Raw genomic sequence first — 17917 nt, 5'->3', positions numbered from 1 at the left:
ATTCATTGAGCACCATCTGTGCCCGATAAAGCAGGTTTTACACCTGCTTCTTAATTATAATTTAAATTTCTTATTTTACTAATGTTTGAACAAAATAAAATAAATTTCAAAAAATCTTGTACCCATACACAGAGTTTATTTTTGTAGATACAATTCAAGAACAGTTAATTCTAATGCAAATAAATTTTACACTACTAGTGTACTTTTGTCAACCATAAAGTTCATAAAGGTATGATGTTAGAATGACAGAGTAATGGTTAATAACTTCCTATAACTTTACAAGGAGTGAGTATTATTTCTCTTTTATAATTCATAAGGCGATTCATATTATTTAAAACCAAATATGCTTAAATAATTTGTACTAGCTATGATGATCCCAAAGCAGATTAATAACTAGCGAGTGCATTACTAGACTTAACAAACACATAGAAAATAGAACCACATTTTTACTTTTTTAACATTAGGCAGAAAAAAGATGGCCTAGCTCATAGAGACTGAGGACAGTTGGCAGTCTAAAAAAGAAAAACACATTCTCCAGTTTGGGATTCAGTATTTTTGTGTCAGTAGATCTTGTTGAAATTAAAATAACAAAAATAGTGATGATATAATCCCAAATGCCAAAAGACACAGGGGTGTTTAGCATGAAGCCTAGGTAAGAAGAGATACAGATTAAAAATCTGTCGATGTTAGCCGGGCGTTGTGGCGGGCGCCTGTAGTCCCAGCTACTCGGGAGGCTGAGGCAAGAGAATTGCTTAAGCCCAGAAGTTGGAGGTTGCTTGTGAGCTGTGTGACGCCACAGCATTCTACCGAGGGCCATAAAGTGAGACTCTGTCTCTACAAAAAAAAAAAAAAAAATCTGTCGATGTATCGTAAGTGACATCAAAGGAGAAGGTGCCCCAATAAGTAGCTTTTAAGTATTTGTCTCTGTGGAGCAGGAATCCTTCTTCAGTTTCTTCACAAAAATCTTCCTTTGGTTACCCAAATCCCTTTGTTTTATAATGTTAATATTGCTTAGTGCTTTCCTGATTTTTTAAAAAATGTTTCTAATTTCCTTGATTCTAGATAACTGTGGCAGTCGCAGCTCCATAACTGTTACCTGTTGATCTAACATTTTGTTATTAGTAAAGATCTTACAAATTTGGTGAATATGAAGTCATCTTTACAGAACTGAAAAACCGAATAAACTAATCAATAAGATCTAAGCTTGCAAATCTGGACTCTGGACAGATGATAACAACATTAAAAAAATAGTACCTTTTAAGAGTCTAAGGCCTTACTTGAAAAAGCTTTCCATTCCCTTATTACTATAATTTTTTAGGTAACATCACTACCTGCATGGATAAGCAGATACTATGTATTTGTTGCTGTATATTTGTATATATTTTAGTTCAGTATTTTTCACTAGTCTCAGTATGTACTAGGTAGATAGGGAGACATTCATTGGCTTCTTTATTTATTTGATAAACTTTTACTGAGTGCCTTCTATGATGTAGGCATTTTCCTGGGTGATTGGAATACAAATTAGGGTATGATCTTTATCCTCCAGAACCTGACATTTTAACCCAGAAAACAGATGAGAGAATCAGTTATTATAATCTAGGTGGTAATTGGTGCCTTCCACCTCCAGTATGCACATAATTCCCTGAGAGCACAGAGAAAAAGCATTTAAATCAAGACTTCCTGAACAAATGTTTTAACTAATTTTTAAAGTATGTGTAGGAGTTAGCTTCCTAAAGAAGAGGGAAGAGCATTCTCATAGCAGGAACAGGAGGCATAAAGGCATTTATCATGAAACAACACGATAAATAGTTTAGTAAGGTAAGAGTAAAGAAAAAATTCTTGGAGATGGAGAGGGCAAAAGACGCACTTTGTAGAAGTAAAGAAATAGTAACCAAAGAGTGGCATAGGTTGACGGTGGTATTTTATCTTATTTTTAAGACTAAACGGCTTAAGCGTTAAAGAAAAAAGTCATTAGAGAGTTGGGCTGGGAAATAACTGATGGAAGAAAGTGCTTGAGACTGCAGGAAGAGATGGCATCCAAACCACAACTCAAAGACTGGTCATCAAAGGGAGGACACTCATGTTTGCTATAGATTAGAAAGAAATGAACGTAAGTGTGTAGATGGTAGGGAAGGAAACTGAGGAGGAATCTTACTTGATTAATGAAAGTTAGGAAGCATAATTCCCTTCTAAAAATGAGGGGATGGGTAGCTTGGGAGGGGTTTGTGGTACAGCCACTAGGAAAACAGGAATGGGACCTAAGATAAGCAGAAAGATTGTTAAGAGGTAGTAAGAGCCTGGGTAACTTCAGAGGGCAAGAGTTTGTAGCGGCTCCAATCTATATACATGACAGTGTAATTTTCTCCAGCTGTGTTCAGTATGTTAGGTAGGAGTAGAGAGGTTAAATGTATTAACTGATTCAGGGTTGAGGTTTAAATGCAAAGTACAATAGAAGGATAGGACTGATGAAAGTGGTGGGTCAAATCACCAAGTCTGGAAAGAAAAGATAATGAAACAAAAAAAGGAATCGGCAGATTGTAGATCTTTAAGATGCTGAAGATCACGAAAGAGCTAAAGTTAGCTACAGACAAAGATCAATGTACCAGAGTTTAAAGTTAGGAGGTAGGAAAGTTCTGCATTATCACAAGGTCTATTAAGCCAGGAGTGAATTAAGAGGAATATAATTTTTGTTGTAGACATTGATGAAACTATAACTCTAGGGTGTTGAGTGAATCATCCACATTAGAGACATCAGAGACACCCAGAGACTATCAAGACTCAAGTGCACAACTGTCCCTGGATGACAGGAAGTGACCAGGCAGTTAGTAGAGGATGGCAATGGGGAGTGGGAGAGAATGGTATGGCAATATGGCAGGGCCTCAAAGGATGGTGGAATAATGTCTAAGAAATGATGATGGAAACTAAGAAATGGCTTTCTTGTCCCTATGAGGAATAGATATAGAGAAAATGATCAGCTTCTATAAGAGCGGGATATAGGGGAAGCAGTATCATGTGGGGGAAAGTTGGGCTTGAGTTAAGATGAGAGATGAAGAAGACTTTATGTAAGCAAGGCACAAAGTAGATAAGAATTGACAGAAGAGGGCAGCAGTGGGTGAGAAAATAACCAAGAGAATTGAAGAATGGAGAGTTGAAGAAAGATTGAAACAAGACAGACCTAAGTCCAAATCCTGATTTCTTTAATAACCACCTGTGAGATTTGGCCTGCTATGTCACCTTTATGAACTTTAGTTTACTTGTAAAACAGAGTTAATAAAACTTACTCACAGAGTTGTAAGCAGCCAGTATTATTTATCAACTAGTAGGCAATCAGTAAAAGGAGTTAATTAATAAGAAATACATGCATTGTAGAATATTTTCATTACACCCTTAAAGTCCATACTGACTTAAAAACTGGTTGGATCCAACTGAGTTGTACACTTTCATGAGGTGAATTTTATGTTATGTTAATTATATTTTGATTTAAAGAGCTGGTTAAATACATTTTATATGATCAGTAATTTGTTGCCAAATGAAACATAATTGACAACTTCCTACCTTCCATTTTACTAAGGATTTTAGTGAGTAAATATTTTTCACCATCTGAGTCCATTCTTAGTATTATCAGCACCTAATCAAAAATAAGAATTTCATATCTGTAATACATGTCTGCAGGATTATTTTTTCACAGTTTTGATACAGGGACAAAATAAACACATGAAACTAATGACAATAAGATTACAAAGTACATATTTGTGTTGTAAAAGATGTCATTGCTTAAATACAAAGGAATCAATTTTGGTAACATCAAGAAGAAGATATTTTGGGGCAGGACATTCTTAGCTAAACTATATCATAATTTCAATGTTAAATTTTCTCTTATATCCAATTCTTATTTAAACTGATTACCCCAATCTGATTTATTTCAATACTTAACCTTAATTTGCTGTTGACTTTGCATCCAACTTAGTATCTGACATTGCAATTCCTGTATTTTGTAGTTGGTTTCAGGCTTTTTTCCCCTTATAAACTGTACAATCTCCAGCTGCCTCCAAATAGCATCCAAATAGGAGCCTAAAATGCTTTTGTAGATATTTTTTGCATTTGACAAATATCCTATTACAGCAAAATTAGAAAAAAAATTGCATAGGTCTTTTTATTCTTTGAGAAATCCATGGTAAAAAGGCTGAAATAAAATTAGAGTCATAACAGAGATAATTAAAATTTCCTTTGATTATTTTTGATATTGGTCAGTTGTTGACTAATGAAAACTTTAAAATTGAGTGAAGCTTAAAAATATGTACCAAATGTCTCTCATTAAGCTGCACAACACCAATATGCCTAAATGTACTAGACATATTTTCTAATTATATAACCTATCTTTTCCTGCCAAATGAGTTATTAGATGTTGGGGTTAGGGTTAGGACTTCTTATTAAATCTTCATACGCAGGTATTGCTGAAATGCTACTTAACTATAATTTTCTTGATTTTTTTTTTTATTTATATGACTTTTGTACTTGATTTCTGGTTATTTATGTATATGACTTAATAACCTCATTACCCTATAAGCTCTTTCAGGACAGAATACATAGCAGTATTTATACATAATTAATTTGTATAACTGCTAAAAAAGCAGTACTTAGGGTGGCACCTGGGCTCAGTTGGTGGGGTGCCGGCCTCATATGCCAAGGGTGGTGGGTTCAGGCCCGGCCCCGGCCAAACTGCAACCAAGAAATAGCCGGGCGTTGTGGCGGGCGCCTGTAGTCCCAGCTGCTCGGGGGGCTGAGGCAAGAGAATCACTTGAGCCCAGGAGTTGGAGGTTGCTGTGAGCTGTGTGAGGCCACGGCACTCTACTGAGGGCCATAAAGTGAGACTCTGTCTCTACAAAAAAAAAAAAAACAGCAGTACTTAAATCCAGACTCACTAAGGGCAACTTTTGAAGATAGATTCCTGGAACTCATCCTTAAAGGCTCATATGCAGTAAATCTAGATTGTGTCCTAATGATTTTTGTGTTTAAAAAGTTCTCCATATGATTCTGGGGCACAGTGAGTTTCATGAATTATTGCAGTAATGCACTTAGCACAGTAACTTATGTAGATCAGGTGTTTAATGAATATTTGAGTACTAAATAATAAATTAAAAAATTAATGTTTATGTTCATGTGTTATATGTATGTGTATATTTATTTTAATTTTATACTAGAATTGTTAGGCTGATGGGCAACTTTGAGATTGATTTACATTCTTTTCTGCCTCCTACTTTTCAGACCTCCTACTGATTCTCCATATTACCATCAGACTTAACATTTTTTTTTTGAGACAGAGTCTTACTATGTCACCCTCGGTAGAGTGCAGTGGCGTCACAGCTCACAGCAACCTCCAACTCTTGGGCTTAAGCAATTCTCTTGCCTCAGCTCCCAAGTAGCTGGGACCATAGGTGCCTGCCACAACGCCCAGCTATTTTTTTGTTGCAGTTGTCATTGTTGTTTAGCTGGCCTGGGCTGGATTTGAACTCGCCAAGTTTGGTGTATGTGGCTGGTGCTATAACCACTGTGCTATGGACGCCAAGCCCAGACTTAACCTTTTGAAAAATAAATCTAATCCAGTAGCATCCCTGTTTCAATGACTCCCTATCATCTACAGAATAAAGTCTAAATTCTTTTGTGTAGCTTAAAGGGCTCTTCTTAATCTGACTCTTACATCTTCAGTCTTAGTTCCTGTTGCTTTCTACCTTGTTCTCTTCAATCTAGCCACAAAGAATTGTTGGCAACACACCAACCCAGTGGCCATTCCTCTGGACTCTTTAATTCTGCCCAGAATATTCTTTTATTCTTTATCACTTGGCAAACTTCTACTTCATTTTTAAAAACATATTCATCTTAAGGATAATAGTGTCCATCCTTTGTGCTATTACTATGTATCTCTATATAATATTAATATAAATTACATTCAGTAATAAATACTGAATTTATTTCTGGGTTGAAGCCCAGAAGGGAAACTGTACCTTGAACCTTAAAACTCTTTACCTTGCTTGCTCAGAAGAAGAAGCAAACTGGAAGCTGGTAGAAAATACAGAATTCTGGGAGCAAGTAGGATAGGTATCAGAACTCTGTGGAGTTTTCTTCCTCTGCCATTATATAGAGAGGAAGAAAGGAAAACAACCTGCCTTGGTCTTCCTTTCAAGGGTTTTCAAAGGAGTGAGAAAGTCCTCTGCTAAAAAGCTCCAAGATAGTTGTTATTGGTTGGTACCTAGAGCTTAAGAAGTTAGTTTTCCAACGAGTATCTTTACTTTTATAAGTGTTCCTCAAGGTAGCCAGACAGCAATGCCAAAGTGTGATTTAATAAATGCATTTCTTAGGGGAGCCAAAATAATTCAGTCCAAATATATACCCCTCAATGGTCTCACCTAACTAGGGCAAGTTATAAAGTACTTAAAGGTAAATGTTGTTCAAGCAATCCTTTATAAATATTATTATTACAATCTAAGATTTTGATGACTATTGAGCATATTATACTTGGACAGATCACATACTGCCAAGTTATTATACCTAAGCTACAGTTACTTTTAGAAAGCCCAACACAGTGTTTTTCCTCTCTTCTTCAATGAAACCATTTAAATGTTGCTATTGGACCAGGCTGACTTATCTCCATCCTTACACAAGTAAGGCTTGGGACTACAACTCTAGGTTTCCAGCACTTGGAACAATTGTAAGGGTATAGTGTTACATGCCCTTCCATTAAGTCATCCATCTTCATTTTACTTCTCGGCTTCCATAAAGGATTGTTCTGTAATATAGTGAGGCTATTATTTATATCAAAGAAGGATAGCAGAATCTAGAATATCTGAGCTCCTAGTGCTTTAGAGAGAGTACAATTGTGATTCACTGATGCTCGATATGTACCAAAATCTTAGATTAGAGAAATAATACTTACATCTGGGTCACAGATAAGAGAAAATGTCTGGATCTTAGATCAGAGAAAAATTATTTTACTTTATATTTGAGATAGGTCCTAGAAACTCTAAATTATGAATCATAATCCCATCAGCATACAATTATTGAATGAGTCTAAATATCCTGCAATAAGGGGCCTGAAGCAGTAATGTAGTAAAATAGATATTTTAATGATTTTAATAGGTTAGAAAGAAATTTCCAAAGTCTTCAAAATCTCAAATATGTTCAAAATAGGTTTTATTTTTTTGAAACAGAGTCTCATTCTCTTGCCCTCTGTAGAGTGCTTTGGTGTCACAGCTAACAGCAACATCAAACTTTTTTTTTGAGACAGTTTGTTGCCCTCACTCTCTGTAGAGTGCTATGGCATTACAGCTCACAGCAACCTCAAACTCTTACGCTAAAGTGATCCTCTTGCCTTAGCCTCTCAAGTAGCTGGGACTACAGGCTCCCACCACAATGCCTGACTATTTTTACAGACAGGGTTTCACTCTTGTTCAGGTTGGTCTTAAACTCCTGAGCTCAAGAAATCCATCCACCTTGGCCTCCCAGATTCTGGGATTACAGGCGTGAACCACCGTGCCTGGCCCCACATGTGGCTAGTTTTTAAATTTTTTTGCAGAGACAGGGTCTCACTATGTTGCCCTTGAACTCCTCCTGGCTTCAAGCAATCCTCCCACTTCAGCAATCCAAAGTGCTGGAATTACAGGTGTGGGCCACCATGTCTGACCCAAAACAGTTTTATTCCATTACTCAATTAGTTCATATCCTAATGTATATACAGCTAAAAAAAAAAAAAAAAAACAAAAAAACCCCAAAACTAATGGCAAAAGATCTTACTCCTCATAATAACTTAGTTCTGTTTTGTATAGCAAAGATTCAAAGCCACAAACATGAAATGAAAACATAAAATGTACATGGCAAAATGTCAAATCCCATATTAAAGAGTAGCACTTGATAATAATTATACAATCACATCTTTTAAAGCCATCAGGACTCTGTAATTCAGACTTAGAGAATTCTAAGCCTACTTTTCTAGATGATGATAATGGTTAAAGACAATTTCTTTAAATGAACATAATCAGAATAAAAATGTATATTCCATTATAATTATGGCAAAATGTATATAATGCTTAGTGTAACAGAAGTAAAACATGGCCACATAATTTCTTTTCAGAAAAATAACTTATTTAAGATGAAATATTTCAGTAGGAAGAAAAGGGGAAATAAAATTTTCCTCCACAAACCCAATGCTGTGTCCAAGCTGCATGTTAAAAGGACATCTCTGATTGTTACCAGAAGGTGTATAAGGGCAGCATACTTGAATGCTATTTCACTTTCACCATTTGCACCTAAAGTAAGGAAAAACATATTTTAAAACAGACTGTATGTATTAGAATTTTAGAATATGTATCAGAATCTGCTTAATAATGATAGCTAACATTTATTTTTTGAGTATTTACTATATGCCAGGCTGTATATGTATGTGTATAAGTTAGTTATTTCATTGAAAGCTAATATGATCCTCATTTTATGGATGAGGAAATAGTTTTAATGAGATTAAGTAACTGTCTAGGGTCAATTAGTAAATAAATGGTGTGACTGTCATTCAAACCCAGACAGCTAACCTTAGAATTCATGTCTTTATTGCTTCCAGAAAATATTCAGGTATTTTCCACTCTTGTTGAGAAAAAAAGGTCAATTATTCCCAGTTGTAAAACAAGAAAATTAAATTCCTAACTTACCAAATGGCTAAAATAAAGATGGAGGACCATAACCTGAAGAAATACCTTGAAATGGAGATGGACACCTGGGAATATTTGTTCAAAAATATGACTCAAGCAAGAGATGTATGCACAGGAACAGGGACAGGATAATTGGCTAATTATTGTGTTCCATTTAGTTCTAGAGCTTTTTGAAGATGATAGATTGGCTTTTTCTGCATGTAAAGGTGAGACCAAGAAGATGGGATTCTAGGTCCATTATCCCAATTTAACCAGAGCAGCTCTACTTTTCTGTTTCATATGTTAGGATGCCATAATATATTTATTTGAGCAAAGAGAATGTTAAAAAGTTTGCAAATTGCTGCTCTAATTGGTGAAGATCAAGACAAATATGTAGTAGTCACTGGAAATTAAGAGGCAATAGGTAAACCCATTATGGGTAAGTATATCCAGTCTCTGGAAGAACTTTTGAGAATAAGTCAATCATGACCTGGGAAGGATGGGAATAAAGCAGAGAAACCATATTTGGGGAACTGGAAATGTAAAAATGCTTGGAAAATGGAGTACAGACTAGCATAGTTGTGGGAAGTGGTCTGACTTCTTATCTAGGTTTGCTTAATTGTTACTTGTAGGCTTAGCTTTATTTCAAAAGGGGGCCAGCGAAAGAGTATCAAGTATAGCAACTATATTACTTGCTCAGGGTTAAGACAATATTGTTCCAGCTGGATACCCAAAACTATGTTCCCTTTTTGTATTCTGTTATGTTTCATAAATACCTATGCCTATATATTTTTTATAATAATCACCATTCTGCTCAATTGTGTTCAAAGACTGTAGAAGCTCAATCCATCTTCAACTAATTTAAAACCTGGGATTATAGGACTGAGAATTTATTGTGAGCATTTAGATCCTTAATTTAGACATTTAATGGGATTAGGATTTATAGTAACATTTTTAACATTTTCACAGTCTACCTTCAAATGATAATATGCCACTTCACATATTATATAAGAACCTTATGATATATATTTCCATTTCTCCCTTCCAGGCCTTTATGCTGTTGTCATAAATTTTGTTTTTAATATATGTATAAATACCCCATCATATTGCTATTATTTTTGTTTAAACAATCAGTTACCTTTTATAAAGATTTAAATAATAAGAAAAATATCTTATTTACTCATGTAGTTACGATTTCTGGTGATCCTCATTTCTTCAGATAGATCCATTTGGTATCATTTTTCTTCTGCGTAGAGGTGCTACTTTAACATTTCTTACAGTGTAAATCTGTAACTAATAAATTCTTTCAGCTTTTTTATATTTGGGGAAAACATAAATGTATTTCTCCTTTATTTTTCAAATATGTTTTTGTCTAGGTTGATTTTTTTCTGTCAGTACTTTTAAAATGTTACTGTCTTTCATTTGCATTATTTATGTCAACAAATCTCATGTCACTCTTATTTTTGTTTCTTGTATATAACATGTACAAGAAACAAAGCTGCTCCTACAATTTTCTTCTTATTTGGGGGTTTGAGCAATTTGATTATGTACATCTTGTAACTTTCTTCAGGCTTTTTGTAGTTAGGGTTCTTTGAGTTTCTTGGATCTGTGGGTTCGTAGTTTCCATTAAATTTAGAAAGTTTTCGGTCATTATTTCTTCTAATATTTTTTCCATTTACCATCTTTTCTCTTCCAAAAATTCCAATTTTCAGTATGTTAAACTATATGAAGTTGTTCTATAGCCCACTGATGCTTTTTCTTTCTTTCTTTTTTCATTGTTTTACCAACTAATGCTTTATAGATTTTTTTATAGCCAGAAATTTTATTGCTATGCTTCCAAGTAAATCCTTTCTTCTGCAATATGTAATCTGCCATTAATCCCATCCAGTGCACCTTTCATTTCATACATTGTAGTTTAGTCTCTAGAAGTTTCATTTGGGTTTTTGGTATGTTTCTGTTTGAAAATATGGACAACAGTCAATAAGCTTCAATATTCTTCTGTGGTAATTCTTTTATCTTTGTCAGTTCTGAGCTTGGTTTTTTTCTTTTCTTTCCTTTTTGAGATAGCGTCTCACTCTGTTGCCCAGGCTACAGTGCAGTGGCATCAGCCTAGCTCACAGCAACCTCAAACTCCTGGGTTCAGTTGATCCTTCTGCCTCAGCCTCCTGAGTAGCTGAAATTACAGGCACCTATCACAATGCGTGGCTTATTTTTTCTATTTTTAGTAGAGATGGGGTCTTGTTCTTGTTCAGGCTAGTCTCGAACTCCTGAGTTCAAGGGATTCTTCTGCCCCCACCTTGGCCTCCCAGAGTACTAGCATTACGGGTATGAGCCACCATGCTCTGCCCAGTTCTGGGCTTGTTTTGATTGATTATTCCCATTATGGGTTATGTTTTCTTGCCTTTTTGTATACCTGGTAATCTGGTTGGATGGCAGACATTATGAATGCTACTTTGTTGGGTGCTAGGTATTTTTGTATTCATATAAATCCTCTTGTGCTTTGTTGGGATGTAGCTAAGTTTCTTGGAAGTGGATTGATTTTTTTGGATCTTGCTTTATGATTTATTAGTCAGGTCCAGAGCAGTGCTAAGCCTCAGGATAAGTATTCTCCACTACTGAGTTAAGATTTTTTTCTGAGTACTGTACTCAATCACCTATGAATTATGAGTTTTTCTAGTCTAGTTTGTGGGAACAGATATTATTCCCTGCCCTGTGCAAATGCAGAAAACTGGTCCTTCTATTTCTTTCATGTTTTGTTCCCACAGCCTCAGGTAGTTTCCGTATGTATATTCTTTGCTCTGTACTCTGCTAAATGCTTGAGGGATATCTCCAGGGCTCTGTGTGAAGCTCTCTGTCTTCTCGCAAACATTGTACTCTTGAACTGTATTTGTCTTGGTCTCCCTGGACTCTCATCTCTGTTTCAACAGCTCAGATTGTCCACTGGGCTCCCTGTGCCACAGCCTGGCAACTCTTTCAGGGAAGTAAGCTGGGGTAATGGTAAGGCTCACTTGACTTGTTTCCCATAACTCAGAAACCATTGTCCTTCATTGCCTGACGTCCAGAGTCCCTAAAAACTGGTTTTGTATCTTTTGCCTTTGTCTTTTTCGTTGTTCCTGGCAAGAGGGTAAATCTAGTCCCTGTTACTCCATCTTGGCCAAAAGAAAATATCTAGAATTGGGCGGCACCTGTGGCTCAGTGAGTAGGGTGCCGGCCCCATATGCCCAGGGTGGCGGGTTCAAACCCAGCCCCGGCCAAACTGCAACAAAAAAATAGCTGGGCATTGTGGCGGGCGCCTGTAGTCCCAGCTGCTCGGGAGGCTGAGGCAAGAGAATCGCATGAGCCCAAGAGTTAGAGGTTGCTGTGAGCCGTGTGACGCCAGGGCACTCTACCCGAGGGCGGTACAGTGAGACTCTGTCTCTACAAAAAAAAAAAAAAAAAAAAATATCTAGAATTGACTTTAATTGATGTAGTTTTTGACCTCCTTTTTGGGGAGGAGATCAAGTGGTTCAGATGCTAATAACAGTAAAGTAATTTAGTTTCTGCAATAGCAATCTGTCAAGTAATACATATATATCAATGAGGAGCTTCACTGAGAAGAAATACCAGATGATATTTCTAACCTTTTTCTGCTTATTTAGCTGATCTTTCAGTATTAGTTTGGGTGAGTACCATATGCTGAATTATAGTTATACCTTCATCCATGACTAATTTCTGACTCTCTAATACTCAGTTTTTACAAATTTTATACAATAATCTCCAAGCTTTTATCTTTTAGAACATATGACTTTTATTTGCACTCACCTTGGTGAACAGCATCACTTACTACTTTTTCTTGTTCCTTTAAAAGAAACCTTGTTTGGTCGAAAATAACAATGGCAAATTTCCAATGAGCAGCAGGGAGAGTACAGAGGCATACAAGTTTTTTTAAGACAGGAGCAGCTGCTGCTTCTAGGAGAGAGTATGCTTGGCACTGACTATCTGCAAAAATAAAAGCATTAAAGGCAGTGTTTTCATAAGGAAGATACACACTTTTTGATATACCAATTAAATATGTTACATCAGGGAAGCCAGAACTCCTATCTAAATTCTTCTCTGAGTTAAAATTATGAGATTGTATAGGGACTTAGTTTAGGATATTTACTCTAGAGTAATAAAAACAAAACCCCAATATAATGATATAATTTTATGAGCATATTATTTATTAAAAAGGATTTATTCAGTAACTAATTTGACATGGTGAGTATGATGATCCTTATAAAGAGAATCACATAATTTTTTTTCTTTTTCCTCCATGATTAGCTTATACCTTAAGCCAAACAAATTTGTAACAATGAAAAATTGTTTTCTAGTTCCCACTAAAATATCATTATTTAAATATTTGCATAATCACTTAGGGAACATAAATAAAATTGAGTCAAAAGAGTGAAAAGATACTTGAGAATCAGTGCTATATTTCCTTATTGATTTTAATAATGAGGATGATGTTCTTAAGCAGGCTGTTCCTTAGAATCAAAGAATATTCTACACAGCAGAACAACAATAAAAAATCAATGTAGGAATCAATAGCAATTTATTTACATCATCCTGATAGTGGGTAAGAGAACAGAGAGAGAGCAACCATTAGCAGTTCATTTTCCAAACTGGACAGAAGGGTCTGAAGAGTTGTAGTTGTTCTCTGATTAATGTAGGGAAGCAGCAGCAGTTTAAATGAAGGAAGAAATAACACTTATAGACAGGGATAGGGAAATGGGGACGGGGAGAGACAGCGACCAGGGCATCCTAGGTCTGGAAATAACTTTGAAGTGTGAGTTTTATGAAAAAAGAAAATTTCACGGAAAATTAGGTATGTTCTAGATATCCAGGAAAGGGCTTTCAAACTAAGTAAATTTGAGTGCATATTAAAAGCATGTAGCATACCTGATGCTTGAATTTCAATGACATTATTTGTTCCCCTTTCCTGATTTGTTCTCTCCAGAGTTTTATTAGTACAAATAATAAGACTTTCTTCTTGACAAGTCAAAGAACATTCTTCCTTATCTTGAAATTCTAGTAAGAAATATTAATTTGTGTTGTTCAGAAGAAATTTAATGTTGCTTTATTTTTATGCTTTTTTCTAAAATACGGTTACAGTTGTTAAAACTTCTTTGCTCATACACATTAGCGTTAAACTGAACAACTATTCAGCTCATTGGACCTAACATTGTGCCAGGTAGGAAGATGAATGGTAAAAATGGAAAGCACTTTTGCATCAGATCAGTGTTTCAATCTCAGTTCTGACACTAGCCCTGGTTTCCTCATTTATGGAAAAAGAATAGTTATAAGGATTAAATACCAAATATAGTTTCTGATACACAAAAAGTTATGGTCTGTTCTATTTAACTTCTCTGTGACTTTCCATATACTCTTCCCTTTGTTACTAATCCTCTCCTCTTCCCCAAGACTTCTCTGTCTCCATCCTTTCTTAACTAGGTCAATCCTTACTATTCACCTTGCAGCTCTCGGGTACCTCCTATAAGATGTCTAATGTAACTGTCCACCCAATGGTCTAGGCCAGCAAAGTGCCCCTTCTTTTTGTTTTCTCAGCACTCTATATACCTCTCTCAGCACCTATGGTGCAGAAATGATCTATCTGCATGTCTGGCCTACTCTATTACAGTGTGAGAAGGTCAGCAAAAGCATCATATTATCTATAATATGTAATGTAGTGCCTGGTACAGAGTGTTCAATAAATATTAGTTTCTATTCTTCTTTCCTGGGTATTGTAGAAGATATATATACACACACACGCACTTCTAGTTATTTTAATCAAATAGAAGTTTCATCCATTAATAAGATAATTTTAGAAACATGTTATCTTTAAACACATGGTTAAAAATATAATGGAGTATATCCTAAACGGGATTAATAATGTTATTTCAAATAATACTTTCAATTAATTATAAATAATTCAAATAGATATGATCAAATAAAATTAATTATAGGAATTTAAGAGGAGGCCAAATAAGTTATAACATTTCTTGCCCTTGAATCAACTATAAAATAAGACAAGAAGCAAAATAGTTATAAAAATATTACCTCTATTACTACTGAAGGCTATGTTGGAGAATAGAGCTTAGTTTGAGAGTCAGATGAACTTGACAACTAAATACCAGAAGTACGCAGAGTTACCAACCCAACACTAGGGTATGATGAACCAGAATATGATACCTGCTGAGCAGGCTCTAGGGAGTAGACCCTGCGCAGGAAAGTATCATGAAGCTAAGAATGCCTGTTCCTCTTGGGCAGCTCATTCCCATAAACTTATGTCTAATTTATTATTTCCATTTATTTTAAATTATAATTCAGATAATTCCTTCTACCTCTTCTGAAAAGACTATGCAAAGGGGCAAAGAAGCCAGGAATGTAACACTAATTGAGGAAACACAGGATTATAGAAGCATTCCTGCCTAACATTAATATTTCTTTAATTGTTCAGTAAGTTAATATCTGGTTATTTTTTACAAGAACATGTTCTTTTTATCTTTTTCTCCTTTCCCTCTCTTTTCTCTTTTCCCTCTCCTTTCTCCTCTCCACTTTCCCTCATTTTCTTTTTCTTCTTTTTTGAGACAGAGTCTCATTATTTTGCCCTCAGTAGAGTGCTGTGGCATCACAGCTCGCAGCAACCTCAAACTCTTGGGCTTAAGCGATTCTCTTGCCTCAGCCTCCCAAGTAGCTGGGACTACAGGCGCCCGCCACAACGCCCAGCCATTTTTGGTTGTAGTTGTCATTGTTGTTTAGCAGTCCCAGGCTAGGCTGGAATCTGCCAGCTTTGGTGTATGTGGCTGGCACCCTTACTCACTGAGCTATGGATGCCGAGCCTCCCTCATTTTCTGTTGTTAATATATCCTATTATAAACCATCGTCACAAATATGGCAACCAGAAAAGGATGTCAGTGTTAATTTGGAGTAGATTTCATTTTTACAACTAACATGAATAGAATCTGAAAACATTAAAAAATCTGAATATATCAAATCCTTTAAAAATTCCCCTTTTCACAACGTATTTATAAAATACTTTATATTTTGTTCATTTTTTTCAGAAGTCATGCTTTAATTATCATGCAAATATTTGTTAGATCTCAGTTACATATAGAATTGTCATCTAGGAAGGTAAGTTATAAGGTGGTCAAACTTACATAAAAAAAAATTTAAAGTGAGTATATAAAAACATAAAGGCTCACAAAATTTTGAAATCTTTAGATACCATTTTGCATTTTCACCAATTTTTTTCATTGTGAAAAATGTGCTGACACAGTAATATAACTTTAAATAGATATATAAAAGATTGCCACATCTTTTGGAAAAGTATATACAACCATCAAAATATTAAGAACTGAAGATCTTGTCCATTTATATAGGGCACTAAGACCTAACTATGCTCTAAGTTACATAAATGTCTTAGTTTTTATTTCATCAGGGAAACTTATGTCAAACTTGTTCTAGAATGCCTATTTGTGCTTAAAATCAATGGACATAAGACAATTATAACTCACACAAAAACTCTCTGGTTATGTTAGAAAGAATAAAGCAATTAAAGAAAGTTCTCAAGTATACATTAAAATATAAGTTAAAATATTGAGATAGGACTGTCAACTAAAAGAGAAAAAAGAATGGCAGAATGATCAACAAAAGTTAGAAATACTATGCATTTGCGTGGCCAACTTTTAGGAAGCAAATTTTACAAATAGAAGCTTTTGTTAAAAATTCAAATGCACTTTAAAATTTTTGGAAAAATATATATCTATATCCAAATCTATATCTATATCCATGTCTATATCTATATACAAAAACTATCATGACTCTATGACATTTTCTTTTACTATGATAAATAATTTTACCTAAAAGAGCTTTATTTCTTTGCCTTCTATATATAATAAATTATACATAATCCTTTAGTCTATCATATCTATGCCAAAATATTACTAAATTACCCACCATCTTTTTTATTGCTCTCTGTGACTTTAGTCTTTGAAATGCAAGTCTTATGTTTATTTCTTAGCATCATGAAGTCACTCAAAAGATCCAAATCATTCTTTTGTTTTTTACCATGTTCAGCAGGTGCTTTTTTAATTCTTAAGGAAGGAAATGATTCCGTAGATGGTACTGTAAACTCAAGTTCAAAGTGATCTTTAGTTTCTTTCTTTTGGAACACTTCATCAACTAGTTCTTGATCATTCTTTGGTTTTTCTTCTTTTGTTGGTCTTTTAACAGAGATATATTCATCAGAAAAACAAAGAGCTGGTACTTCTTTTGTCAGTGATGGAATCTTTTGTGGAGGTGATAAAAGATCATTTGTAGATTTCTCATTAATAAGTATAAGAGATGAGGAACTACTTTTATGTTCTAGCCATGCTGAAAACAGAAAACAAAAAATAACCAAATGACCTCTCTGCCTAAATGAGTGTTCTATGAGAGTACTGGGATAACTTTTAGTTGTAGTTTCTTTTCTTTTTTCTTTCTTTTTTTTTTTTTTTGTTGCAGTTTGTGGCCGGGGCCTGGTTTGAACCAGCCACCTCTGGTATGTGGGGCCAGCACCCTACTCCTTGAGCCACAGGCGCCACCTAGTTGTAGTTTCTTATTAATATAATTTGATTATTAGGGGTACTTTGTTTACTGCTTTTATTTTTATTTATTTTTTTATTATTTTTTATTGTGTTTACTGCTTTTAAAAACCAATTTTTGTTCTAACTAAACCAAATCATTAAAAAGAATAAAAATTTAGGAACTCTTTCTTACTATAGGACCTGTATCAGATAAAGAAGAAATTCTAGAAAAGCCCTCTTGCTGGTAGGAATATAAGGAGTTTTGGCCCAGGGTAACAGCTAGAGGCTCTGTCTCAAAAAAAAAAAAAAAAAAAAAAAGGATGATTATGAGATTTCCAATATGGTAAGGTAATATTACTAACAATAATAATAGAGCAAAGAATTACAGGAATGCTTTGGGAGATAACAAATTTTAATAAAGCGTAAGAAAGGTCTGTAAGATTCCTAATGCTGCTATAAAATATAAAATTTTATTTACTGAGTTATAATTTAAGATTTATATTTTTAATATTAATGCTGTTTCTGCCATTCCTCTTCTCTAATCTTTGTAACGCTCTTCCATGTAGGATTCAGTTTTGATGCTATAGGATTTTGACTTAATGTTAGTAATAAATACAAAGGGGCAGATAAGAGGAAAAAAGACAACTAGGAGTATAATAATCA

At 34.9% G+C, this 17917-nt stretch overlaps 1 protein-coding gene across 1 annotated transcript in view; it reads right to left on the bottom strand.

Moving 5' to 3' along the window:
• Nucleotides 1-17917, bottom strand: part of SHOC1 (shortage in chiasmata 1) — a 93344-nt gene that overhangs the window by 22509 nt on the left and 52918 nt on the right. Inside the window, exons 11-16 of the mRNA XM_053605743.1 lie at nt 16647-17063; nt 13590-13709; nt 12474-12650; nt 8196-8300; nt 3935-4113; nt 3556-3628 (exon numbers count right to left, since the gene is read on the bottom strand). Coding sequence (XP_053461718.1) covers nt 3556-3628; nt 3935-4113; nt 8196-8300; nt 12474-12650; nt 13590-13709; nt 16647-17063 — 1071 coding nt within the window. The remainder of the gene's footprint in view (nt 1-3555; nt 3629-3934; nt 4114-8195; nt 8301-12473; nt 12651-13589; nt 13710-16646; nt 17064-17917) is intronic.

This window comes from Nycticebus coucang, chromosome 2 (genome assembly GCF_027406575.1).
Source record: "Nycticebus coucang isolate mNycCou1 chromosome 2, mNycCou1.pri, whole genome shotgun sequence".
NCBI lineage: Eukaryota > Metazoa > Chordata > Mammalia > Primates > Lorisidae > Nycticebus > Nycticebus coucang.
The sequence above is the reverse complement of the archived record's forward strand: the minus strand, read 5'-3'. Positions and strand labels throughout refer to the sequence as shown.